The following is a 26,418-nucleotide window of genomic DNA, read 5'->3' as shown; positions in this document are numbered from 1 at the left end:
TAAGCATTGATATGTTAGAAAGAAAAGTAAAAATCAAACTGTTTATTGTTGCTTTTTGCCATTTGGTAGCATTTTACACAGGCTTCGATCTTCAGAATACCCTGGATTCAGTAGAAAAACCTTTTAAATGAAGTTTTGTACAATAGAAACTTCTCAGCAGTCAAAATTTAGACTGTAAAAAAATACATGCAAAACATACTTTTCTGAAAACACTTAACTTTGAACAAAGCACCGAACTACACAAATGCAGAATGAAAACAGCATTTCAACTCCACCAAAAGTAGTCATCATAAAAGGTGTAAAAGTCACCTAACTTCACTAGGCACTGTTCACTTTTTAAACAAGAGACAATAAAAAATATTGTCCACAAACAATATCCCAGCTCTAGGGCAGGTTTCAGAAAGTCTTCATGCTTTAATAGCGACCTAGGAAGAAAAGAATGAACATGCTTTAATATTAAGTTAACTAATTATCAAATATACTTTAATGCTGAGAATTTCAGAATATTCTGCCATTAAGAAATTCCTATATAGCAGACCCCTCCACCCCCAAACAGAGAAAGACTTCCATATAAGTATTACACTAGAAATGAGATAGCAATGTTGCATAACAGAAATTGCTGGGAAGTATAACTCAATCTGAGAGCTAAAAGTAATCCATGTTTCTGTGCTGTCCAAAAATTTTTAAGGACTCTTGAAAAGCTACTAAAGTTACTATTTCAGTTAGAAACAACAGGAGTCTCTGAGCCTACTCTGGCTCAGGAGGCTCTCCAATTTTTCCTTCTTAAAAATTAATAGGATTCTAAGGGTTGTTTCCATAAACGTTCTTGAACCAAAAACCATTCAGGGTGTGTGCAGAATCATAGGCATAGATAAAACTACCTGAAAGCAATCCATTATCTGCAAAAGGGAATAGTTACTTGGTGTATTTTGTCACCAGAGCAAGCCATACTACAACAATATAAACAATCATTAAGATAAAAACTTACGAGGTGAATATGATCGAGATCTGGAACGTGATCTGTATCCTCCACGACTATAGTAAGGAGAAGGTGACCGCCTTCTATAAACAAATGTCAAGATTGTCTAAGTCTCAATAATTAGACCAAACATATAAATTTATGACTATAAATACTGTCCTTTTATCAGTTCCCAAAAAAGGAAACGCTGCATGAACCTTCGATGTCTGTTTAAGTCTTGAGAACGAAGTACATTATCAGGTCCAAGTATCAAATAACTTTCAGGTCAAATAATCCTTGCTATATTTTAATCTGCTTATCTCTTAAATTTTGTGAAGTATGATTGAGAGAGGTAAAAGAAAATTCCTGGCTGGGTGCGTGGCTCACGCCTGTAATCCCAGCACTTTGGAAGGCCAAGGCAGGAGGATCACTTGAGGCCAGGAGTTTGACCAGTCTGGCCAACATGGTGAAAACCTGTCTCTACTACAATACAAAAAAATTAGCAATGTGTGGTGGTGCACACTTGTAATCCCAGCTACTCGGGAGGCAGAGACTGCAGTGAGCTGAAATTGCTCCACTGTACTCCAGCCTAGGCAACAGTGTTGCTGTCTCCAAAAATTAAAAATAAAAATGAGAGAAAATTCCCATACCATTCAATAATTCCAACAGCACCCTCATGAATACCCAAAACTAATTCCACAAATACTTCAGGATTTAGCTTTGTGTAAAAAAAGCTGTTCATGTGCTATTAGATGCTTACAAAAAGCAAATAAAATGTAATACAAGAACATAATGACAAAAAAATGAGTTATCAGTGACTTTAACTTCACTTTAAAGTCACTTTAATATCACTGTACCTCATCAAGGTATAAAATGGTACCACTGAATAATAACCCATTGTAAACCCAATTAATTTTTACAAATATACAAAGATTTTACGTAGTCATTTAGTTTCCGTTAGAATATTTTCATGAGCTTCAAACAGTATGATTTTGGGTATTCCACTTATAATTTACCAAAACATTAGTAGGCAAACATCTTTAAGTGAAACTTTCTACTGTTGTACAGATGCTAAGTCCTCTCCCGGCGTACCTATAAATCTGATCCCTGTCTTGAGCAGCTCTCCATCCTCCTCCTCCGCCACCTCCTCCTCTGTGAAGACAGAAAGGCAACAGGCATTCCGTTTGTAAGTTTTAAAAAATGATGTCATTCATTTAGTAAAATAAAAACTTTCATACAGCATGAATGAGATGTTTCTTGCAGGTCAAGTGATTTGCCACCCTTTTTAGAAACCTGCATAGGGTTCTCTCTGGTGGCTGAAACGAGTAGTATTAGAACACAGAACATTCCTAAGTAAATGCTCTTTAAAAAAAAAACCAAACAAACAGCTTAATCTCAGTCTCAACAAATCAGTACCTTTAGTACCATTCAACAAAGTGATGCTTTAAATAAAAAAGGGTTTTCATGGGTGATAAAATGCTGAACAAGAATACACTTACAGACTCACTTTCAATGATTAACAACTGTTAACTTCTTAAACATTACCAAATAATCCACAAAAAAGACATCCATACCTCAATACCACTATCAATGACAACAGTGGTCAATACTAACTGTATTATTTGACTTGTCAAATTACACATTTTGACAAAGCAAGAGAGGACCAAAATGTCACGATTTTACTTCATTCTGATCTTTGGAAGGATTCTCAAAGGTATCTTTATTTTTAAAATATGATTGACATTTCCCTACCCAAACCCCGAAATACCAAACTTTTGGCAACAATAAAAAACGACTTACCCTTGTCATACTAAATTAATGTCGTAAAATTATTCTCTGGACTCTTTCAAGGCATCAGTTTTACCTGCCCTCTAAGTGTACGATGCATGATTAGAGATTCCAAGAAACTGCCTGAAAAGTGGTGGCTTTCCAAAATGGCTTATGAAATTTGCTTTTACAAGACTAAGACAGAGGCGACAAATTTTTTTTTTTTTTTTTTTAAATTTTTAAGGTGGGGTCTTGCTCTGGTGGGAGGAGACTCAGATGGGAGTGTACCTGGCTCACTGCAGCTTCAATCTCCCCGGATTCCTGCCTCAATTTTTTACAGATGGGGTCTCCCCATGCTGCCCAGGTCAGTCTCAAATTCCGGGGCTCAAGCAATCCCCCCGTCTCAGCCTATAATTCTGCTTTATCTTTTTTTTTTTTTTTGAGAGAGTCTCGCTCTGTTGCCCAGAGTGGAGTGCAGTGGTGCAATCTCAATTCACTGCAACCTGTCTCCCGGGTTCTAGCAATTCATCTGCCTCAGCCTTCCGAGTAGCTGGGACTACAGGCATGCACCACCATGCCCAGCTAATTTTTGTATTTTTAGTAGAGACGGGGTTCACCATGTTGGCCAGGCTGGACCTCAGGTTATCTGCCTGCCTTGGCCTCCCAAAGTGTTGGGATTACAGGTGTCAGCCACTGTGCCGAGCCTCATTCAATGTTTAAAAAGAATACAACATTTTACTATTAACATTATAAGTTATCATCTAAATCCCATTTTTATTCTAGAATATTTGAACAGAAATCCAATTACACATTAAATTGATTAAAAGACACAGAACCTTAAAATCTGATTTACGCTTCTGCTCTGCATTTCTAGAGTAAAAGTACTAAAGCAAAGCTTTTACCAAGGGCTAAAACTTAAGCATAGTGCTGCTCTGTACACTACTGAGATTCAGACATTGACCTTTCTACCTCATAACTTACCTGTATGATCTGCTATAGTAGTCCCGATCATCATAGCCCCGATCATATCCTCTGTCATAATAATCCCGACGGCGAGAGCTGCCACTATAAAGAAAAAAATATCAGGTGACCTCCCTTATCTTTCTGGACATGACTTTTTATATCTGCTAGTAGGTCTTTTCTGACACATTAACTGGAAAATAAACATTATTCCTGTTAAAATTCTCACCTATATTGAACAAACACTGCCCTTTCCTGTTTCTACATAAACCTATTTTTAAAAATCTTTGGTTAAGGAGGCACACAGATCCTGCCAGATGTCAATTTGCATATCCCACATATTTCTAAGAGGAAAGAAAAACAGTATCACTTTGCTCTATTTAAGAAAATTTAGGCTGGGCGCAGTGACTCACACCTATAATCCCAGCACTTTGGGAGGCCGAGGAGGGCAGATCACAATGTCAGGAGATTGAGAACATCCTGGCTAACATGGTGAAAACCCGTCTCTACTAAAAATACAAAAAATTAGCAGGGCATGGTGACAGGTGCCTGTAGTCCCAGCTACTCGGGAGGCTGAGGCAGGAGAACCACTTGGATTCGGGAGGCGAAGGTTGCAGTGAACCCAGATTGCGCCACTGCACTCCAGCCTGGGCAACAGAGCGAGACTCCGTCTCAAAACGAAACAAAAACAAAATCAAACAACAACAAAAACAAAAAAGAAAATTTAAAAGTGCATTTGACTAAGGTTTACAGTTTTACCTGTAATAGTTAAACTTAAAATCAATCAACAGTCAAGTTTACGGCACAAATCTAAGTGCTGAAGACTTTCCACTAATTTGTTTCTTTGATAAGTGAGCAATTACCAATTATATTTACTTTGAAAATAAACTTACTAAGTAGGTCTCCCCATGTAAATTCCTGGTGTTGGTGTATGTGGTCTTTTTGTTATAGAGAAATCAACTCTGATCCTACGCCCATCAAGCTCCATTCCATTGGCACGTTCTTTAGCCTTCAAAAGATAAATAAATTGTTATATACATCCTGAACAAAGGCACTAATTATCCCGTGGCTGAGTAAGGTCCCACTGGACACCTCAGTTAGGTGCATTAAGTTATCTTAATGTTAGCCAAAACGTAAGGTCTACAACTTACAATGTGTTGTTCCCTCCACTAAATGTTCATTTGTAAAAGCTACTCATAAAAACGTGAAGCAATTAGTTTACCTAACTATAATCCTGACAGTATTTCCAGCTCCAAAGCAGCACACAATTGGCAAAGATCAAATCTGGCCAGTTGGCTGTCTCTGTATAACCCATAAGCTAAGAATTTAAATAACTAGGGGGAAAAAATAGTATTTCATGACAAGTGAAGAAACACACGAATTCCAAATTCCAGTGCCCCAAAATAATCTTTTATTGGAATAGGCCCCCACTCATTTAACTGGCTGCTGTTGGGTTAAAACAGCAGAATTAAATAGTTGTGACTGAGATCCTATGGTTCATGAAACCTGAACATATTATTTAACCCTTGAAGTTTTCTTAGCCCTTCTCTGGAAGCCAAAAGCTAAGACTGAAGCAAAGTCTTAAGTACATATAGTTCCTTTTCCCAGAGTCTGTATTAACAGCATACATTTAAAAAATAAAAATAACCCATTTCGAACACATTAAAGTTTATTCATAATTTGAGGAAACATCCTTTTACCTAAATAGAATTAAAATTTGTAATTCCAATACTATGCTATCTTCCAGTTCAGATGTTCAAGCTGGTGTTTATGCCCCAGACAGTTTCTGGCACTAGAGATTAAGATAAAATTTATGCTATTTTCTGAGAGCTATGATCCTATTGCAAAAATTTAATTAGGAAATGGGTGAACTCAAGCGAATCCTACTTACACCTTTGGCATCTCAATTTTTCCTAAAATGAAGCTGTGTATCTTAAGAGGTCTCTTCAAATCTTACAATTCCACAAAGTCACTCATTGTAACTAGCTGCATTCAGCTTTTAATTGTTCCATTAGTAGGTTACCCCTTTAAAAATTTATCGTTTAAAAAATTTTTAATTTCTATAAAGACCTACTTAAAGTGATTTTACCTGGAGCTCAATTCCTAATCTCAACATTGACTATCAGAGAGCTTGTCATTAAGTGTTTCTCAGTTTTTCCTCTTCTCAATACTTGGAGATGACTTTAGCTACCATCCTTTCTGTACCTTAAGTCTGAATTTCTTAAATGGGATCTAGCCTCACATATCTTGACTCCTATATTCTGCCTCAAGTCAAAATCCAAATATGACGTCATTCACTTGCCAAAAAAGGAACATAACTTTGCTTTTGGTTATTTTCGACTCTAGAATGTAAACTCAATGTAAACACTGACTACATATCCTGGTGGAATTGGGGTATAGTTGACCCCAGTAGGTGGCAACTAATAAAGTAGGTGGTAGGACCAACTTCCCCAAGTTATACAAAATTTTCTGTTATTGTGCAGGTATCTCAGTCCCCACAAGAGGCTGGAGAAAAAGTTCGAAGTATTATTGACTTGTCCTTGTTGCTATCCTAGCAACTGGTCACTGGTACTTGGTGTTAACAATAGAACTGGTGGTTTACAAAGGAACAGGTCGACTTTTACTTACTTCCTTGGCATCATCTACATTTTCAAAATATACAAAGGCAAATCCTCTTGAACGCCTAGACTGCTGGTCATATACAATAGACACATCGGCAATGGGACCATATTTAGAGAACACTTCTCTTAGATCTCTTTCTGTGGTGTACAAGCTCAGCCCAAATACTCCAAGACAACAGTTAGGATCAGGATTTGCCTAGGGGAAAAAAAAGATTTTAAACTTTGGAAAGTTGTCATAAAATCAAAGTTTTTAAAAAAGGGAGCTATATACTAGCCAAAATGTCACTAACAAGAAAATTACATAATAATTAGACCAAATACCACTTGGAAATTACAAAATTACAGCAAGTACTATAAGCATTTTTGGGAATGGGTAGGAAAAATGCAAAAGAAAAAATTTCAACCTTAGAATTAAATGGGGAAACAATCACTCGTGCTGGTGACAAGCAACCTGCATCTTTCCTTCTATGAATTTACTGAGAAAAATCCACATATTCATAACATGACACACAAGGATAACTGGAACCACAGAGTCCATCAGCTAGAAAAAATTTTAATGTTGACACACCTTCCATTCAATAAAATGCTCTGAACTGATGAGCATGTATGGTTTGATTTTTCAAGAAACACAATGCACATGTGTATGTACATAAATGAAGCCCAAGGGGATGTGTACCAAACCATTTTACAGGTCATAAACAGCTTGCAATCATAAGAAACAAGAGTTGGCCAGGTGCAGTGGCTCATGCTTGTAATCCAAACACTTTGGGAGGCCAAGGCTGGTGAACTGCTTGATGCTCAGGAGAGTTTTGAGACTAGCCTGGGCAACACAGAGACCCCACGTCTATAAAAATACAAGAAGTAACTGGGTGTGATGGTGCATGCCTGCAGTCCTAGCTACTCAGGAGGCTGAGGTGAGCGGATCACTTAAGCCTGGAAGGTAGGATACAGTAAGCTGAAATTGCACCACTGCACTCCAGACTGGGTGACAGAGTGAGGTCCTGTCTCAAAAAAAAGACGACAGAGGAAAGAATAAAGAGTGAACCATATGTTGCTAACATTCCAGATGCTGTGATGAATTTACCTAAAGATTCCATTTATTTCATAAACTAACAATTTACTAGGGAAAAATTCTACTCTACTGTAAAAACATTAAGTCCCCCCGCATCCTCCTCCTAAACCACTTGGATTATACAATGAAATCACAATAAATATCTCATTTGAAGTCTTTCATGAAATGTAAAAAACACCTTAACAACACCAAAAAGAAATTAGCTTCAAATTAAATGAGAAAGTTAGGAGAGCATCTAATTGGGTTTATGCAGCCTGGAAAAAAAGAGTAACGTTAGCATACAACTATATTTTGAACTAATGTACTAATACTATAGTACAGTATAGTAATGCACAGTGGGAAATTTCTTTTGATGGGCTAAGGAGTTACATCATTGTGTCAGTATTATGCTTAAATGACAGGTAGTCCAAACGCAGACCCTATCATGAAGATTAACTTAAAAGACAGTCTCAAAACACTAAAAAGTTCACTCAGGCACCCACTGCTAAAACTCTATTGTCAAAATCAGCTCTAACTTTAAGAAAAAGTAAATTTAGGCAATTCACTGCTTCAAAACCAGTTTTTCGCCTTACCCGATTCCCAACATGACGCCTGCGAGTAGACATGGGAGAATGGCTGTGGCTGTGCCGTCTACGATAATCTCGACTGTAAGACCTGCTACGTGATCTTCTATGGGAGCGGGAGCGAGACCGTGACCGGGTATAATGCCTTCGGGAGCTTCTTCTGGATCTAGACCTGCAAGACAAAGACACCTCCCTAAGGTTATGATTGACAACAGATACTATCTTCTTTAAGTTTATTACTCTATTCTAAAGTTAAACTCCAAAAGAGGGAACAATCCAGGAATATGCTAACATGGTTACCAACTTAATAGGATCAATACTTTTCTTCTCTAATTATTAAGTCATTTCAACTTTGCTAGGAAGCGTTCTAAAAACCACAAGCTCTTCTTCCAATTAAAGACACATTACTTATCTTTTGCAAATCAAGGCATGCAGTATTTTACTAAGTTGGCTTGTGCCCATCTTTCCCCCTCAGAAAACCATTTCTCTACTTTTCTGTCTCCCATTATGCCCATCATTAATACAGTAACAAAATCACAAGTATTCCCCAGCAGTTAAAAACAAAAACAAAAAAATCGAGTGGCTCTTGACTAACTAGAGTGACTCTAAGTTGTCATCGAAACCAGGACACATTTAAGAAAAGGGGTGCTGTTAATTATGCCTGACCACAGGCATAAACTGGTATTGTCCCAGGCAAACCAGGATGTATATATATAGAGCCTACTCTTCACCAACATTAAAAAAAAAAAAAAAAGCGCACCACGTATATACTTATTTATCAAGAATTGCAATTACTGAAAGCCAGTGCTCTGCAGTCTATTTGCCATACTAATAAGCAATTTACTTACATTCAGTAAATCCTCACAACCACCCTGAAGAACTGATACTGTATTTCTAATTTACCTTTTATAAAGAAGCTAATGCTGAAAGGTTATATAATCTGCCCAAACCAACAAAAATAGAGAACCCTAACTCCAAAAGCCCAGGCTCTTAACAGCTTTTAGTCTTGCCTCCCAGAACTTAAGTTCACTTCTAGTGCCAATATTTAATAGGCCAACAAATAATCTAACCCTCTCTAACTTCCTGGTTTACAAAACACGCACCAATTTCAGAGCTAAGAGTAACGAGGAAATCTCAAGACAGTCTTTCTTACCTAGATTCAGATCTGGACCTGGACTTTGATCTGGAACGCCTGGAATCTTCCTTGGAGCGAGACCTTGCAGGGGTATGCCTTGCAGATTTCCCCGATCCGTGAGCACTTCCACTTCTGGAAGCAGAACGGGATTCCTACACGTAGATGTTAAAAGTTTAATTTGCACACTTTCTGGGCAACTTTAAAAACAAATAAGCTGCTGTGAGATAAATGGCGAGGGACAGCAATCCCCTTCCAAGATAAGAAAATATAGGTAAGGGCAGGAACTGAGTATACCTGGTGTTAATAGTTTCATTGCTCCAAATGACATAAGTCAATTAACTTGTCCTTTCTTCCACCTTTTTGGAGCAGGGATAAGAAGTATTTGACCCCACTTCCTTCAGAAAGGGGTGCCAAAGTCAAGCAGTTAAGGGAACTGTCCAAGGACTGTGTTTCAGAATGTTACTCCATAAAGACTAGGGTGAGACGGAACCTTATTAACTATGACACCTATACTTTATACCTATTTCAATCAAGTTGCAATCAATAAAACAAACCCTATAAAATTTATATAATTTACTTAAAAAATAGACCTTGACCTTTCAAGTTATTATTTATAATTCAGTGATAAAAGAGATAAAGATGATGATCTCAGTTTCAAATCCTAGAGAAAGGTAGAAACCTAGTGGAAAGCAAAGGCTAGCGTGAAAGACACTAAACCCTGTAAAACCCTATTGCATCTAACCATGGTGGGAGGCCCCCTAAAAAACTGAAAGCAACCAGACGGAGCTACAACAGAACAGCGAACTACACACATAAGAGTAGAGAAGATATCAGAGATCCTTCACAGTTTCTCCAGCTAAATGGAGATGAGCCAGGGCAAACTTATGGGAAACCAGGAATTAACCTAACTTACCTAGTTAACTTAAGCACACATTAAAACCAGGGCAGCTAAATCAGGAGCTCCTAATCTAGGGCCCAGGAAGCGAAAGAGGATAGAAACTACATACAAAAGCCAAAGCTTTCCCAATCAAAATTGGGATTGGCTGGCATGTTAAGGGGTGGGGGGAATCCGTAATGAAAAATAGCAAAGGAATGGCTAACCAGGACAACTAGGTCATCAAGGAGTTAAAGACACATAGTCAGAATTAATCAACAAAAGGTATATTAAGTAATGAAATGAAGGAAAAGTTCTGCCAAGGCACCAAAACAGTAGACGAGGAAGGGACAGAACCTACTTACTCCTCATCAGTCTGATAGGTAAAATTATCAAATAAGGCAACCTTTATTTTAGGTTATCTTAGACAAAGTAAAGCCTGGTGAGCCTTTCTACTCAAGAGAGCAGAAATAGCAAGACTCAAAAGGAAGCAGTATTATGATAAGTCACTATATGGCATGAATTAAAGGTGAAGCTTCCAGATAAAATTTAATCACAGGAGATTTCCTTGTGTGATACATCTTCAGAGTATTCTGGACATTCTTGAAAGGATAGAAGATAGAGGATTATTTTAAATTACACCTCAAAACACTTTAGAAGATAGTTTTGTAGTTTACAGCATAATGGAGAAAATTTGGATGATCCTTTGATGCTCAGGGAAAAAATGTATAATGTAACACAGAAGAGACAAATTAAGGTTTCAGGTTTAACAGAGAAGGAAAGGCTAACTCATCCAGTAAAATGAGTTCAGGTCTCTAGGCCCAGATGACTCTAGAAACGTTCAAATGACTTCAAGGCCATTATAAAACATTGGTGAGGTGACATGAAATGTGACAGCCTTTCCCCTCTACCTCCCTCCATGAGTGACTGTAAAGAGATTAAAAGAAAAATATGATACCCTTCTTTATTAGTGAGGACAGCTGCCTTTAACATCAAGAAATGGTTAAACGATGTAGTGATGCTCTGGGGATTCCAATAAATAACAATCCCTTGGAGTTCCCTATCAAGTATTCTGAAGACTCAAAAATGTGGGTGTAGTTTTTGCTACTTTTACCACAGGCAAAAATTAATACAGGTGAGAAGATAGAAATGGGGAACCCAAAAGTTGCTAAACGCCTATTTACTCCAACACTAGAAAGATTACCTCAATGGAAGTGAAAGCAGAATATGGATGTTTCACATTAACAGTTAAAAGACTACCAATAAAGTAACTGTAGTTAACAGAAATCAGTCGGCCCAGGAATCTGAGTATAAAGGAAGAATGGGTCAAGTCAAGATCCTCTTTAATAAGCTCCTGGCTTTATTTAACAGAAAAGCCTTTATTCTAAGCTAAGATGCTTCAGTAGCCTGTCCACTGAGGGAAGAGATACTACTCCTAACCTAGAAAATAAGACTTAATGAGGTTTTCTCCTTAAATTCCAGCAGATCACAGATATAATATTTGGGAAACCACAGTTTTCACTCAGCCTCCAAAACTAACGGACTACGCAGATACATTTTGTAAGCAACCATTTCTTAGGCCAGGAATAACAGAAATACCAGAATACAAAGGCTTCCTTATCTATACTGACACGTGTTTGGGACAGCACCTAAACGTCTCCACCTTTATCAGGGATATTTTCTTTAAAAAGTTAAAGCCTTCTGAAGTTATTTTGGCCATTTAACTGGCTGGGAAATACATATGCAAGGGAATAAATAAAGCTTGTCTACAAAAAATAAGACCTAAAATTAGCACCCAAATCGAAAGCATAATGTTAACTTTAAATATTAATGCAGACAGGCACATCTGTAAAACCAGTTGGGGAAGCCCCTAAATCTAAGGCTACTTCAAATTCCACTGTTAGGGCTGACACGGTCAACACATTAAAACCACACCAAGAGACAGAACTAACTGGACACCACTGCCTCACAAAAAGGGACCATGAACCGAAAATTAGCATGAATAAAGCCAAAATTTCCCTGAAAAATGCTCAGGGAATCAGTCAAGCTCTCACAGACTGGATCTCAGCCACATCCTAACACAAAACCTGCAGGGAATACATCAAGTAAAAATACAGCACACTTAGCCTTCCAACAAAATAATCTACATCTCCCTATTCTAAGAACAGCAACCACCTTACAAAAACGTATTTGAAAGAAGGAATCACCATCCAATCCCTGTATTATTTTAAAAACTGAATACAGTTTATTAGATTTAAAACAGTGGCTCAATAAACACAGGTATGCACTAAACGTCTACAGCATTTTCAAATACAAGAACTCTGAACTGGAGTCTGTTTTTAGGTGGCCTGGAATTGGGCATCTGCATCTCTTAAAACACTGTGTTTATCATACTAGTTAAGTCTGACTTACTTGACTTAGTCAACTTCAGAAGTTACATGCTTCCTACTGATTTTTTTCTCTTGGCAAAGGTTACCTTCCTGAAACGCTGTCATCCCAACTTCCTTGCTTTGACTTCCCCTAGCATTAATCAGACCTCTGATTAAGGGGTCTTTCACACACTGCCTGTTCTTAGGAACAGAAGCTGGCCTCCTCTTCACCTTCCCTATGATCCGAGGAGGAGACACACTAGGACCCACAGATGCTTTGGTCAAGCGGGAAAACAAAAACAAATGGACACAATGGTCCACTAGCAATGTTTTCACCTTAAGTCTATCCAGCTTGGGTCATAACCGGATTCCAAATTGCTTTCTTTCCTTTAGTGGGCTGGGGGTTAAGAGGTATTTTCCTCTTTTGCACCCCAAGGACCTGTCAGGTTTCTTCATAAAAGAATCCATGGGCTTGGAATTAAAATGTAATATTCGTTCACATCACTTTTACCTCAGCCTCCTGCCTGCTCTTTGAGTAATTTGGAACATAAAAGTAACATTTATGTTATCATTAGTTTATCTATGGCAAGAAATTTGACAAAGGAATGCAAAACTTCTTATGAGAAAATTTTCTTCTGCTTGCAAGATACAGAAATAAACAGGCCTGAAAGCATCAGAAAATGGATTCTCTAAGAAATGCCATTTAAGTCACTTTCTCCAAGAGCATGAAGACCTGACAACTCTCAGAGAAAGTTTATTTCAGGAAGAACTGTATGAGATGATACCCTTGGCATTCTCAATTGGGTAGAAAACTGTTGGCTGGCTACTATTGGATATTATTTTGATATGTGTACTTGTCTCATCCAACTGAGAGTAACAACATTACAACAATCACTTGACCCTTCTACTCAGCTAAAATAAAACACACAGAAAAGGAAGAGACAGCTTTTTGGTTGAATTTCTCAGTAAGTGGTAGGGATGGGTAACCAGAATAAAGCTACTTTGTAACCTGTACCTCTAATATCACAGTAAGTAAATGTTGATAGCAGAAAAGGAGAAACAGGAATGAAAGCATCTGCCACTACTGCAATTTGTATTAGCTATCCTGTTCACTCGTGTGACCCACCTCTTCTAAGGGGAAGCTACTGTATTTTATCAGTAACCCTAGTCAATCAGCTGGAATAGGCATTAAACAGAAACAGAATTTGAAAAACCATCCCTGTGTATTTAGCAAATATGCATCTTAAATTTAGGGCCCAAATGCTCAAAGATTTCCACTACTGCCATATGGAAAAAACTAACACACTAATGCCAAAGGGAACTATTTTATTCAATGCTTTGTTTGGATTTTGGGGGTTTGGTTCCATAACCATCTTGGTGACATTCTTTTGAAAATCGTTTAACAGAAAATATTCTACTACACATTGCTCAGTACTGAAGGAAAGGGATCAGTGCAATCTAAGAGTCCAGGGAGGTGGCAAAGACCACTAGTTCCAACCCTGGAGGTATTCACTCATGCCCCAGGACCAGCAACATTAGATAGGTAAAAAGTTTATCTAGAGAGGACAACATGAAGCCCACTGTTACCCATGCTGGAGAGCTCATTGCTGCCTGGTGCTTGACTGCTAAATATTGTTTTTAAAAAATTGCATTTCAATCATTTGACTAAGCAGTTAAAATCAGAATTACCTAATTTAAACGTTTCCCCTGGAAGGCACTTCTTTACCCTGTATATATTTTCTTCTATTAAACAAATAATGCATGCATGTTTAGCAAAATATACAGGGACACATAAACAGACTAGTAATTACTTAGCGTAGTGCTTTCTGATTCCAGATTACTTCTTATCTTAACTTCATTTTTATTTCTTTTCTTCATTCTTCCGTTTCAAATTCTGACTTCTTTCATCTTCCCCACTTCACACAAATTGCTCAATATTCTACAAGTGGGACTTCTGGTCTGATAATTAGCATGCATTCTTTCTTTTATTTTTTCAAATTTCAGCTTCACTTATTCCTGAGCTTCAAATACTCATTTATAAAACTTGTCAAATGACGACTTCCGCATTTTCCTTCTTCAACATTAACCTTAATAGAAAAAGAACAGGATGAAGAATATTTTAAAACTCCAGGATAAAATCCAGTGCCAAAACTGAAACTAGAAAAAAAAATCCCTTTGTTGATTTGGATTAAAAAAGAAACTAGAATATGCAGCTCAAAAAACTGAAACTACATAGTTTTCTGCTGGTTCTAGAATATATGGTAATCAATCTCATTTCTCTACTCCAAATAGATTTATCATGCTTAAGTTGAATGTGAAGTGCGCCACTGAACATTTACTGTTCATTTAACATTTTAAGAACTATTACATTTCACACTTCTTATTATATTCAATAGAAAATAGGTTAAGTGTCAAAAGCACACCTCTAGTCAAAAAGTGACACATTAATACATAAGTGCAAGAAAGGAAAGCACGGACAATTCATTTGTACGATGACAAAGGCTCAGGGTTGAAGAGGTTTACAGTATTGTGACTTGTCTAGGTAGGATAAAGAAACGTATTTAGCGTCACACACTTTTGTTCTGTATTTGAGTTCTGTAGAAAGACGGTGTCAAGGAACCTGACAATTTGGAACTGAAGTGTAACCCACCCCCTGGAAAAGCTGCTCTAGTGATATTTTATAGTATGAATCACAAAAAGACAAAATCAAGTCAACCACCTACAATATGCCAGTAGCTATGAAGGAAAGCAAAACAAACTTGAATCCAACACTGGTATTTTCAAAGAGTTTTGTTGTACATTTTCCCCCTCAATGAAGAAAATATTAAGTCTTCTGGGTGTCCAAAGGAGAAATACTACTTTAAAAGGTGGCACTATTAAAATAATAGCTCACCTCAAATAATTAAAAAGATTGAATTTAGCTGATCTCTAAATGTCTGAACACGCTAAACAAAATAAAATAAATACTGCCTCCATAAAACATTCTAGTTCTTCTTGTTATCCTACATTTCACCTTGATGATCTTTCATTTGTCAATTATTTCCTCTCCTAGTTTTTCCTCCTGAAAAAAATGTAAGGCTTTGTTAAAAAAATTGCAAGTCTTTATACCTATCTGGGCATAAAGACAACCATTGTTAACCTGGCAAGTGCTGGGATGTCTTTCCTAACAAAAGGATAACTTCCAGTCTAGTTTTAAAGTCAATTATTGTTTAATCCAAAAATTTTAAAATACATTTTTATTTAAGGGAGTTACAGTAATTGGTTTTCTTTAAATATCCATCACTAAAATGCAATGGGAAATGTTTTCTGGCAGCACAAATGTAATCGTGGAATCAGAATGCCCAAGCAGATTTCCTTAGGGCCTCCTAAAAGTTCGATACAAATAGGGCACTTAGATGCAGAAGATACAGGAATAGAGGCCATAGCTGTAGCTATCACAACTGTTTCCAATATGGATACTTTCCCGCTGTTATTTCATTGCCCCTTCCTAACCTGATTCCTTCTCTTATAGTCTAAGAACAAAACCATTACTAAATTAATATAAATATTAGATTTATTTCAACTCAGCTAAGTTCGAGTGGCTACTTTATAAAACCAGAAGACCAACTATTGGGCTAATGTTATGTACATTTAGTTAAGAGATCCTAGTTAGAAATAAACAGAAACTTGTCCTATCAACACATTTTTGTTAAAATGTTTCTAGGGGATACAACTGGAATCCATTTAACATTAAACATGCACAAACTCATTAGGCGACAAGGCAATATTTTAAAAATTGGGAGGGATGGGGCAAAGAAAAACTAATTAATCCTGTTATAGAAAGGTCAATGCTCATATCAACATAGTAAAGACAAAATGTCTACCAGAAGGGTGAATGGATAGATAAAATCCTCAAAAACTGGAGAATAGTGTCTGGAAAAAACCATCACCTAAAATTAGTTGTAGGCCTGTGCTTACAAAAACTCTCTTGCAAATATAGCACAGACTCTTAAATTTACATTCATAAAACATTCAGTACTCCCCAACAAAAGTATTAAGTATCTTTTGACTTTTCAGAAGACTACCTTTTAACCTAATTTCTAACCACAAAAATTAAAGAGAAAAAGGGGCCCCTCATCCAAACTGTCACATAACAATCTACGTTGATAACATCAATCTCAGTGTAACCTCCAAAACCCAATTCAAAGCAGAGATTTTGGGGGAATTTCAAGACTGTAATTTGCTATGGTGAACAACTTGCTTTGGCTTGCAGTTTAAAAACAATACTAAGTGATTTCAATATCTAATTCTACATATCCCACACCCCCAAATACTAACATGGGTCAAAATACTTAAAATTCCTAAACATCAGTCACCATGCCTTGTTAACAGTCGCATATGTAAAAACACTAATCAACATAAAACATAACGCTAAGGCTCAATAAATATACACAACTGTAGCTCTGTCCTAGTCCTGGGCAAAATAACTATGAAAGCATTAATATTTACCACCTAGATTTGAGTTTTATTGTAGAGAAAGAAGGAAAAAAGGCTGTGCAAGGCAAATCCCATTAACACTTCCCCCACCACCTAAATACCTCTTCAACCTTTTGGCAAAACCAATGGTACTTACCTTATAAAATCACTTGTAATGTCAGCTTGAAAATGTCACGTTCTAGTTCCAGACAATATCCACAATATTAAAGCATTCTTGTTTAAAACCAAGAAAAAAAAATATTTCAACCTGGTTTCAAGAGACTGATAAACCTAACCAGACTCACAACAATACAATTTCCTATTTGACAATTCAATCCTTTAAAGGAATTTGGTGAGATGGCTACAATTCTTTAGAAAGAAGCAGATTCAGAGATGTTTTGAAAATTAGAATTTAGAGTTCAGGAGCTAAAACCAAGGAATACAAAAAGACATCCCAAGATTAAGCAGAAGAAGAGAAAAACTGCAGAATTTGAAAGGCAGTTTGATGGGTTGGTGTCCAGATGCTGCTATTCATCTCTAATGATAAAGATAATGTGCCTATGTTGCAAACACATCGGTTCTACAAAAATTAACAACCAGTATTCTATCAGAGTATCTGCTGGGTCAAAACATTTTCTTTAACATCTAGTGCATACATCAGTATCTCCTTAGTTTTTGGATTCCTTTAGTAAACACTCACTTATAGAAACTCGTTACAAAGTTGAGGGGGTCAGAACATTACACCCAGTGCCAGACCAACATACAAATCTCACACACCCTACACGCTGTGACCACTATTGGGCTCTAGATTACCCTGCACTTCTAAACTTTCTATCAACTTTTTATTCAAGTTCTTGTAATTGTGACTTAACGGCTAGGAGTGCCTCTTTTTGCAAAGAAAGGGTGCTAGTCAACCCCTTTACAAAATGCAAGCAATTTGGGGGGAAGAGGCTTGAATCTGGAGATGAAAATGAGATCTTACTTTTGAAAGTGGTTTGGCCAGATCAGGTTAAGTCTGCTAATTAGACCCCTATAGACAGATTTTAGTGTAAATCTATTACCTTTGAGATGGGGGAATAAATCCCACAGACCAACAAGGGATGAGGGACACACCAGTTCTTTAAATGTTATTATATCCACCCAAATGTATTCTACTGAGTGATCAAACTGAGAATAATTTATCACACACACCCAACCTTATAGGGGAGGGACACAACAAACTCCTAGTCACTGAAAAAGGTGGGGCACAGAGGGGTGGTACTGTCTTGGATTAGAGACAGATAAATAAGGGAGAATTTCACTGATTTGAAGAGATTAGTGATTTACATTAAGACCCAGTCCAGAAGCCTGGAGTTGAATGACACTCATTTTTCTGGCTCCAGAGAAGCATCATACAGGCAAGTCTAAGATTAAACTGTTCCACTGAGCTTTATGGTTTTCCCAAGCTTGCTTTGGAAGCCTAGACACGTGTTTGATTCAGGTGTATTCCAACCCTTAAAGGTTCCAATTGGAACACAAACACACAAACACCAAACACAACAATATGGAAGTACTTCACAACTTTTAAGTTGAGATATCTCGGCCAGAAAGCGAAGACTCATGTAATAAAATAATTTCAATTTTTATCACATTAAGTTAACCTCCCTCACAATTCAAAGACTGTGAAAAACACAATGTACTTTTACTAGTAAAAAGATAACCAATCAGAAAATTTCAAATTTTCTTGACCCGAGTCTCAAACTGGAACCCAGTTTCAATTGTTTCCTTTCTCACGTAAAATATACTAATGAACTCTTTGGGCAATTTTCCATTCTCAAGCTTTCTTCACGTGTATTCAACCGAGAGCTCCTTTAGTCAGAAGCCAGTCATTTTGTATTTCCGAAGGAGTACAAAGGTACTCAGTAATTGTTCTGTTTAATAACAAAAAGACTTTATGACTAGTTTTAACAGATTCAACTGCCAAAGAACAGAAGTCACGACTTTTTAACAACTTTTGAGCTCAATCCCAACTTTGTTACCCAAGAAAGCAAGAACTTAAAAAAAAAAAAAAAAATCTGTAACACTCGTGACGTTGCAGTCAGCCAGCTCAGGGAAAAACATCAAAAACTAAAAACTCTATGCTCTTCCGAATATGTAAACGCAAGGCTTGATTAGTTCAAACCAAATTAAGCAGTTTGGGCTCCAAAATTACACAGGAAACTCACGCTTCATCACTGAAAGCTTCTTCCTAAAATACTCTAACGAATCATCTAAAATCTTAATCAAAAGTTTGCTAAGACATTTAATAATCTTATTTACCTGACAAATCATATTCAGATCTTAAGGTAGCTCTACCAACAAGGGGAAACTTAGGTAACAATTTTTTTTTAAGCACAAATTATTCCCGTAACAACCTCAAAAATCAATTTCTATGGTGCTTTTCTATTACCCTTCTAACACATTTCTCTTAATTCTAGCAAGCCTCGTATCTTCGCACCATTCAATGCTTTCCGAATCTAATACCCAGAGCCTCACAGACCAGCTACCTATGCTGCTTAAATCCTAGAACTGTCTTGTTCCTGCAATTCAATCAACCCTCACTAAACACCTTTAAAAGGTGGAAACTTAAGGGAAGGAAAAGTGTACCCAACACACGCTGTGGTTCTAAGTATTAGAACGCCTCAAAACAAAGGAAATAACGGCGCCATAAATTGTTGCCCGCCAATTTCTCCTTCACAATCCCGTGGAAAAGCGATGTCCACAAAATAATCTTAGCGATTTTGTGGTCTGTCCTAACAGAATACTGATACAGACTTTTGCCTGGGAAGTCCTTTATCAGAGAAAAGCGCTTCATTTAGGCCAAACACAAAGCCCTCACGCAATCCCCTCCACCTAACGGGCCCAAACTTAGTCGGCCTCAGATTAGTTTTCATCTTAAGAGGCCCCAAGGACATCCCAGACTCCGTCCTTTCCGTGGAGGCAAAGACGGTCCTTCGTTAACCTAAACACCGGCCCAAAGACCTCAAAGAACGTCGTCTGTCTCTTTCCACCCCACCACGCGACCTTACGAAGCGCGGCCCGCGGCGGGTCGAGCCCGCGTTGCCGCGCGGCTCCTCCGCCATTTTGTGCCTCTGGCAGCGCGCCCAGCCCGCCAGCCCAAGATGGCTGCGGCGGACCTTCGCAGGAGAGCAACGCCGAAATAAGATATCGTTCCCCTCCCCCAACACCGCGGGGACGCAGCGGCCATTTTCATCTTCCCCCGCTTATAACGGGAAAAACGGCCGTCTCGGGCAGAAGCCACATAAACCCGCCGGTGGCCTCCCTCCTTCACGACCAAAGGCACTAAGGCACTATCCACAAGGGCTTTTTTTGGTTAAAAGCTGTCTCCCTTGCCTGCCCTCCCGGCTTCAGACTTCGGAGCCTAAAACGCCTCTGCCTCCTGACCCGAGGCTGATGGGCCTAGAAAAAGATGCAAGGAGCTAGGACCACACAGCCGCCCCCTACAGCAGCTCTACGTACCCGCTCGCCGTAGTTCTGCTCGCCGCTGTCGCTCATGACTCCTGGCTGCTGTCGCCGGTCGATGTGCTTCAATCGAAGCTGCCAACCTCTTGTACCTTCTTTAAGGAGGCTCCGCCGCAGCCCCGCACGACGCGCCGGTCGCCCAGCAGCTCAGAGCCGAACCGCTCCGCACCGCCTCCGCACGGGCTCTAACTCTACCGGATGTGACGCGGCCCTCCTTAGCCAGGCTCCTCCCCTCCCAGAAACGCGCGCTTTCTTGGCCTCGCCCCTCCTCGCTCTGCCTTTCCTCTCCAGCAGTAGCGCGTCCCGCACAGGAAGTGACGTGACCCCGCCCCTCGCAGGGCCCCACCCCCGTTCCCGGGCCTCTATGAGGCGGGAAAGCTGGCGTGTCAGTTGGCCGCTGTGGTGGGCGCCACGGGGCGACGGTGATCTCACCAGTCACTTCTGAATCCCTTCTAGAACTTTCCAGGGAACCTGTCGACATTGCAGGGAGGGAGGAGATGCTGTTTTCCCCAATCTCAATACCTTTCTCCGCCTTATTAGTTTCTCCTTTTGTGTCTTTTCTTTGTTAGAGAAGTGAATGTTCGTACACTGGGTTCTTCATTTTGTCTTACTTGTAGATATTTCCTTCCTGCATCCGTCTTCGTTTAAAAAAGGTCAGATCGGCCGGGCGTGGTGGCTCACGCCTGTAATCCCAGCACTTTGAGAGGCCTAGGTGGGCGGAGTCACAAGGTCAGGAGTGCCAGACCAGCCTGGCCAATATGGTGAAACCCCGTCTCTACTAAAGATACAAAAAAAATTAGCCAGGAGTGGCGGCACATGCCTGTAGTCCCAGCCACTCGGGAGGCTGAGGCAGGAGAATCGCTTGAACCCGGGAGGCGGAGGTTGCAGTGAGCCGAAATCGCGCCACTGCACTGCAGCCTGGGCGACAGAGCGAGACTCCAGTTAAAAAAAATAAATAAAAATTAAAAAAGGTAAGATCTTGATACACAGGAATCAGACACAATATCTATTCTGAAGTTAAGAAATAATATGCTAGAACCGTTAAACACAATTACAAACTGTAAGTGCTAGAGGCATGTACAACTACAGGGGTGTCACAAGGAGGGAACATTAATTCTGCCATTATGTAAGAGAATATGTTGGATTATAGTGAGAAGAGCCAAAGCCCAAGTTGGATACTTTTTTTTTTTGAGACGGAGTCTCGCTTTGTCGCTCAGACTGGAGTGCAACGGCACGATCTCGGCTCACCGCAACATCCGCCTCCCGGGTTCAGGAGACTGCCTCAACCTCTGGAGCAGCTGGAATAACAGGCACCCGCCACCACACCAGGCTAATTTCTTGTATTTTTTATAGAGACGGAGTTTCACCATATTGGCCAGGTTGGTCTCGAACTCCTGGACTCAAGCCATCCTCCCACCTCGGCCTCGCAAAGTGTTGGGATTTACAGGCGTGAGCCACTGCCCCCAACCCCCAAGTCGGATACTTAATTCCTCTACACTTCAGTCTCCTCATCCATTGAAAAGGTGGTACCTGGCTGATGAGGCACTTTGATACTGGTAAAGGGCCATTTTATTTTATTTTTTATTTATTTATTTATTTTTTGAGACAGTCTCGCTGTATCGCCCAGGCTAGAGTGCCCTGGCTCATTGCAATCTCCGCCTGCCTCCCAATCTCAAGTGATCCTCCTGCCTCAACCCCATATCCCCAACTCCTGTTTTTTTTTTTTTTAAACAGCTTTATTGAGCTATAACTCACCTAGTATGCAATTCCCTTATTTAAAGTGTACAATTCAAATGGCTTTTATTCACAGAATTGTGCAACCATCACAATTTTAGAACAGTCTCGTCACATTAAGAAAAGAAACACTCATTAATAATCATTTTGCATTCCTCCTCCTCTCCACTCCTCACAACCCTCCCAGTCTTAGGCAATCACAAATCTTTCTTTCTCAATAGATTAACCTATTCAGGATATTTTATATGAGTGGAATCATATAATACGTATCTTTTGTAACTGGCTTCCTTAGCATACCTTTTCACTGTTCAACCATGTTGTAGAATGTACTACTATTTCATTCTTTTTCATTGTCAAGTTATATTCAATTGTATGGATATATCACATTTTATTTATCCATCATTTAATAGACATTTGGATGGTTTCCATGTTTTAACTTATGAATAATCCTGCTGTAAACATTCATGTGCAAATTTTTGTATGAGCACATGTTTTTAATTCTCTTAGGTATATACCTAGGAATGGAATTGCTGGATTGTATAGTAACCCTACGGTTAATCTGGGAGGAAACTGCCAAACTGTTTTCCATGGTGGCTGCATTCATTTTACATTTCACACTGCCACCAGCAGTGTATGTGGCTTCTAATTTCTCCACATCCTCACCAATACTTGTTATATTGCATTAAAAAAAAATATAACCACTCTAGTGGGTGTAAAGTGGTATCTCAGTGTGGTTTTGATTTGCATTTCCCTAGCGATAATGATAATGCTTTCATGTGTTTATTGGTGATTTGTAGATCTTTGGAGAAACGAATATTCTGATGATTTGCCTATTTTTAATTGAGTTATTTATCTTTTTATTATTGAGTTATAAGGGCTTGCAATTTGGCTCTTGGTTGGTGTAAAATAGTCCTCGGGAACAGAATTAGTATTTGAGGTACCTGAGACCCAGAGATTTGGTGATGACTCAAGTGTTAAGTGACTAAATAACTTTTTTTTGTTGAGACTGAGTCTCGCTCTGTGGCCCAGGCTGGAGTGCGGCGGCAACATCTCGGCTCACTGCAAGCTCCGCCTCCCGGATTCACGCCATTCTCCTGCCTCAGCCTCCCGAGTAGCTGGAACTACAGGCGCCCGCCACCGCACACGGCTAATTTTTTGTATTTTTAGTAGAGACGGGGTTTCACGGTGGTCTCGATCTCCTGACCTCGTGATCCGCCCGCCTCCGCCTCCCAAAGTGCTGGGATTACAGGCGCGAACCGCCGCTCCGCTAACTAAATAACTTTTGAATGAGCTGTGCCCTTTTCCTGAGTGAGAACACCTGTAATCCCAACACACACCTAAACCTGGACTTCTACTCAGATCTCTGGCCTTATCTTACTTTTTGGTTTAGAGTAGATCTCTTGTTTATACATTCTTGTGGCACCCCTTGACATTCATATTACAACTATCATTAAAGAATAATAATTATATAAGTATTCTATTTTCATTATTATTTCTTTGCGTGTTTTTTTTTTTTTTTTTTCTTGAGATGGATTCTCTCTCTGGTGCCCAGGCTGGAGTGCAGTGATGCTATCTTGGCTCACTGCAAACTCTGCCTCCTGGGTTCAAGCAATTCTCCTGCCTCAGCCTCCGGAGTAGCTGGGACTACAGGCGGGTGCCACCACGCCCAGCTAATTTTTGTGTTTTTAGTAGAGACAGGGTTTCACTTAACACTTGAGTCATCACCAAATCTCTGGGTCTCAGGTACCTCAAATACTAATTCTGTTCCGGACGAGTATTTTACACCAACCAAGAGCCAAATTGCAAGCCCTTATAACTCAATAATGAAATCCCAAAGTGTTAGGATTACAGGCGTGAGCCACTGCACTCAGCCCTATTTTCATTATTTCTGTGATTATGGCTTTTATGTCTGTCTTCCCCACTAGATAGTAAATTCCTTAAGGGTAGGGCCGGTGCCTGTTTTGACCACTGCCTTATACGTGGTTTGCCTGGCACACAGTAAGCCTTTAGTAGTACTTGTTGAGTGATTAAAATAAAGCAACGTATGAATTTAGAATTGATTGGGTAGGCATCAGGGTGCCTTTAGAAGTCCCTGAGCAGGAGACTAACTTGCTAAAAGTCGGCAAGATTGTCCTGGCAAAGGTAGGGAGGTCAGGCTGGAGGTCTTGTGTCATTCATGTCTGTGTCTCCAGCATCTAGCACAGGGCCATGCTGTTGAATGAGTGGCCATGTAGGATATGCATCCAGTATTGTAAATATGAGGCAGTGAGGATTAGATTCCCAAGGCAGCAAGAATGAGGACTAAGGAGGGAGTAAAGAGACTGTGAAAGGGTGGGCTTGACTGGCCAATGTGACAGGAATATGGGGAAAGGGATAGTCAGAAATGACTGTAAAATCTTTGAGCCCTAGGCTGGGTGAGGTGGCTCACATCTGTAATCCCAGCACTTTGGGAGGCTGAGGCAGGTGGATCACCTGAGGTCAGGAGTTCGAGACCAGCCTGGCCAACATGGTGAAACCCCGTCTCTACTAAAAATACAAAAATTAGCTGGGTGTGGTGGCAGGCACCTGTAATCCCAGCTACTCAGGAGGCTGAGGCAGGATAATCGCTTGAACTTGGGTGGTGGAGGTTGCAGTGAGCCGAGATCACATCACTGCACTCCAGCCTAGGTGACAGAGTGAGACTCCATCTCAAAGAACAAAAACAACAACAAAAATTTCTAGTCCTGGTAGGGGAGATATATACAGGAGAAAATAATGCACCCAATTGGGAATGCTGTCTAACAGACTTACTCCTGTAGCTCAGAGCCAAGCCAGAGGCTGCACTCAAATTTGTTGTTGTCTCCCTCCAGAGTCATAGACTCTCTCCTCCAACATCTCGTTTAATTTTCAGCTTCTGCCCTGGAATTCACTAGTGCATTCTGTCTTTAGTGGGGTTTTGTTGTCGTTGTTTTGTTTTGCCTTCTCTCCTTTAGTCATTCAACATATTGGATAACAGGCAAGGAGCAAGATGACCATGTATGCCTAGCTAAGGAGTTCAGATTTTATTTAATGGGCAGTAGAGAAGTATTGAGGGGTGTTGAAAAGGTGAATTATACTTTCAATTTCAAGTTCAAGAAAAATGGTAGCAGTGTGGTGCATGGGCTTGAGGAGGATTTGGGCAGGGAAGATTGGAGACTGGGAGCAGGTGAGGAGCCAGGCTTCTGTTCTGAGCTGTGCCGGGTGTACCTAGCAAGGGTCAATAAGAGCTGAGAGCCAGGCATTGTGCTCTGTACACCCAAAGGAAGGGCCTCCTTTTTCACATTCGCATATCATTCTTTGGGCCAGTGGCAGCCAGGCCGGGAGCCCAGTTCCTGGACTCTTTCAACAGTCCAGACAAGGAATAAAAAGAGCAAGCAAGTGAGTGAACCTGACCTAAGGCAGTGGCCAATGAGGTTAGGATGGAGATGACTTGCTACGCGAGTTGCTCCCAATTCATACTTTTTGCCTGCTCTGTGAAAACAGATCTGGAATCTTTCAATATTTTTCTTTGCCAGATGGCACAGAAGCTTTGTCAGAATTGGACAGGCATTACAGGAGGAAAGATTTTACTTTCTGATTCCTGTGTGTGTACCACAGGCTCCTGCAGCACATGAGGCTTCCCCAGGGATCAGTTCCTGCAGGGCATAGCTCTCTCCAGCACTGAGCTTCTGTAGTATGCTGACAGTGTCTCTAGTTTCCCGGCTCCTGAAGTGGCTGGCAGCCAGTAGCACCTAGTAGCCAGCAGCTGCCTCTAGAGCACCCGTTCCCACTCCTGGCCAGGTTTCGTAACGGCATTTGCAGCTTCTTCAGTGTCTGGCTCTTGCAGTGTGTAGCTCCCAGAAGCAACCAGCAGAGGGCAGCCTCTCCTGGAGCCACATCAGGTAGTTGTAGGTGAGATGCTCCCCATAAACAACTGTCCCTGGCACCTTAAGGGTTTTTGGAAAATCCCAGGGGTAGGTTTTCATCAAGTTCTGCCAATGTGGTGTCACAGAAACTTTTCTGTGTTCCAGAGAGCCATTACTGTGCCCTCTCCAAAGTCTGAATCTCAGCTCTTGAGGGAAAAGGAGGTTCTTCTTGGGCACTCTATCTCAGACCTAGAGCTAGGGCTCCTCCTTATATCTGCTATTCCCATATTCTTAACAGCTCTGTTTACTTCTTACTAGTTAATCCCTCATTAGCCCTATCCTCACTCACCTTAGTAATTACATATATGTAGCTTCTCCTATTCAAATTACTGTGCATTTGATCTCTCCTGATTGGAGATATCAGAATTCAGAATGGACAGACTCAGAATTTTTGCCAGGAGTGGTCTCTCAAAATACTACTGAGATGTGGAGGTGAAGGAGAGAGGGAAGCTAGAGTAACTTCTCATCATTTTACCCCTCCTCATT

The 26,418-nt window shown here is 39.8% G+C and overlaps 1 protein-coding gene and 1 long non-coding RNA gene across 3 annotated transcripts; both read right to left on the bottom strand.

The window, feature by feature from the left end:
- Positions 1–27: 27 nt before the first annotated feature.
- On the bottom strand, positions 28–20,477 carry TRA2B (transformer 2 beta homolog). Of its 2 annotated transcripts, XM_007971838.3 has the most exons (9): positions 20,273–20,477; positions 9,095–9,228; positions 7,951–8,113; positions 6,314–6,502; positions 4,579–4,694; positions 3,707–3,790; positions 2,051–2,110; positions 989–1,062; positions 28–425 (listed from the first exon to the last, which is right to left on the bottom strand). In XM_007971838.3, exons 1-9 carry the CDS (start codon positions 20,306–20,308, stop codon positions 415–417), a joined length of 867 nt encoding a protein of 288 aa, XP_007970029.1. In that variant the 5' UTR covers positions 20,309–20,477; the 3' UTR covers positions 28–414. The 2 variants fall into 2 exon arrangements, with proteins under 2 accessions (XP_007970029.1, XP_072879478.1); XM_073023377.1 differs by lacking the exon at positions 9,095–9,228 and having other exon boundaries at positions 20,273–20,430.
- On the bottom strand, positions 14,218–17,038 carry LOC140713463 (uncharacterized). Its single transcript, XR_012095540.1, has 2 exons — positions 16,932–17,038; positions 14,218–14,406 (listed from the first exon to the last, which is right to left on the bottom strand). It is a non-coding gene; the product is annotated as an uncharacterized lncRNA (long non-coding RNA).
- Positions 20,478–26,418: the final 5,941 nt, after the last annotated feature.

Source organism: Chlorocebus sabaeus, chromosome 15 (genome assembly GCF_047675955.1).
Source record: "Chlorocebus sabaeus isolate Y175 chromosome 15, mChlSab1.0.hap1, whole genome shotgun sequence".
Classification (NCBI taxonomy): domain Eukaryota; kingdom Metazoa; phylum Chordata; class Mammalia; order Primates; family Cercopithecidae; genus Chlorocebus; species Chlorocebus sabaeus.
The sequence above is the reverse complement of the archived record's forward strand: the minus strand, read 5'-3'. Positions and strand labels throughout refer to the sequence as shown.

Bases quoted from the DNA above. Each gene is read 5' to 3' on its own strand.
- TRA2B (XM_007971838.3), bottom strand. From the start codon at position 20,308: ATGAGCGACAGCGGCGAGCAGAACTACGGCGAGCGG. The intron at 2,111-3,706 runs GTAAGTTATGAG...CTGTCTTCACAG, and splicing joins TACTATAGCAGATCATACAG to AGGAGGAGGTGGCGGAGGAG. The intron at 1,063-2,050 runs GTACGCCGGGAG...ATTTGTTTATAG, and splicing joins GACAGGGATCAGATTTATAG to AAGGCGGTCACCTTCTCCTT.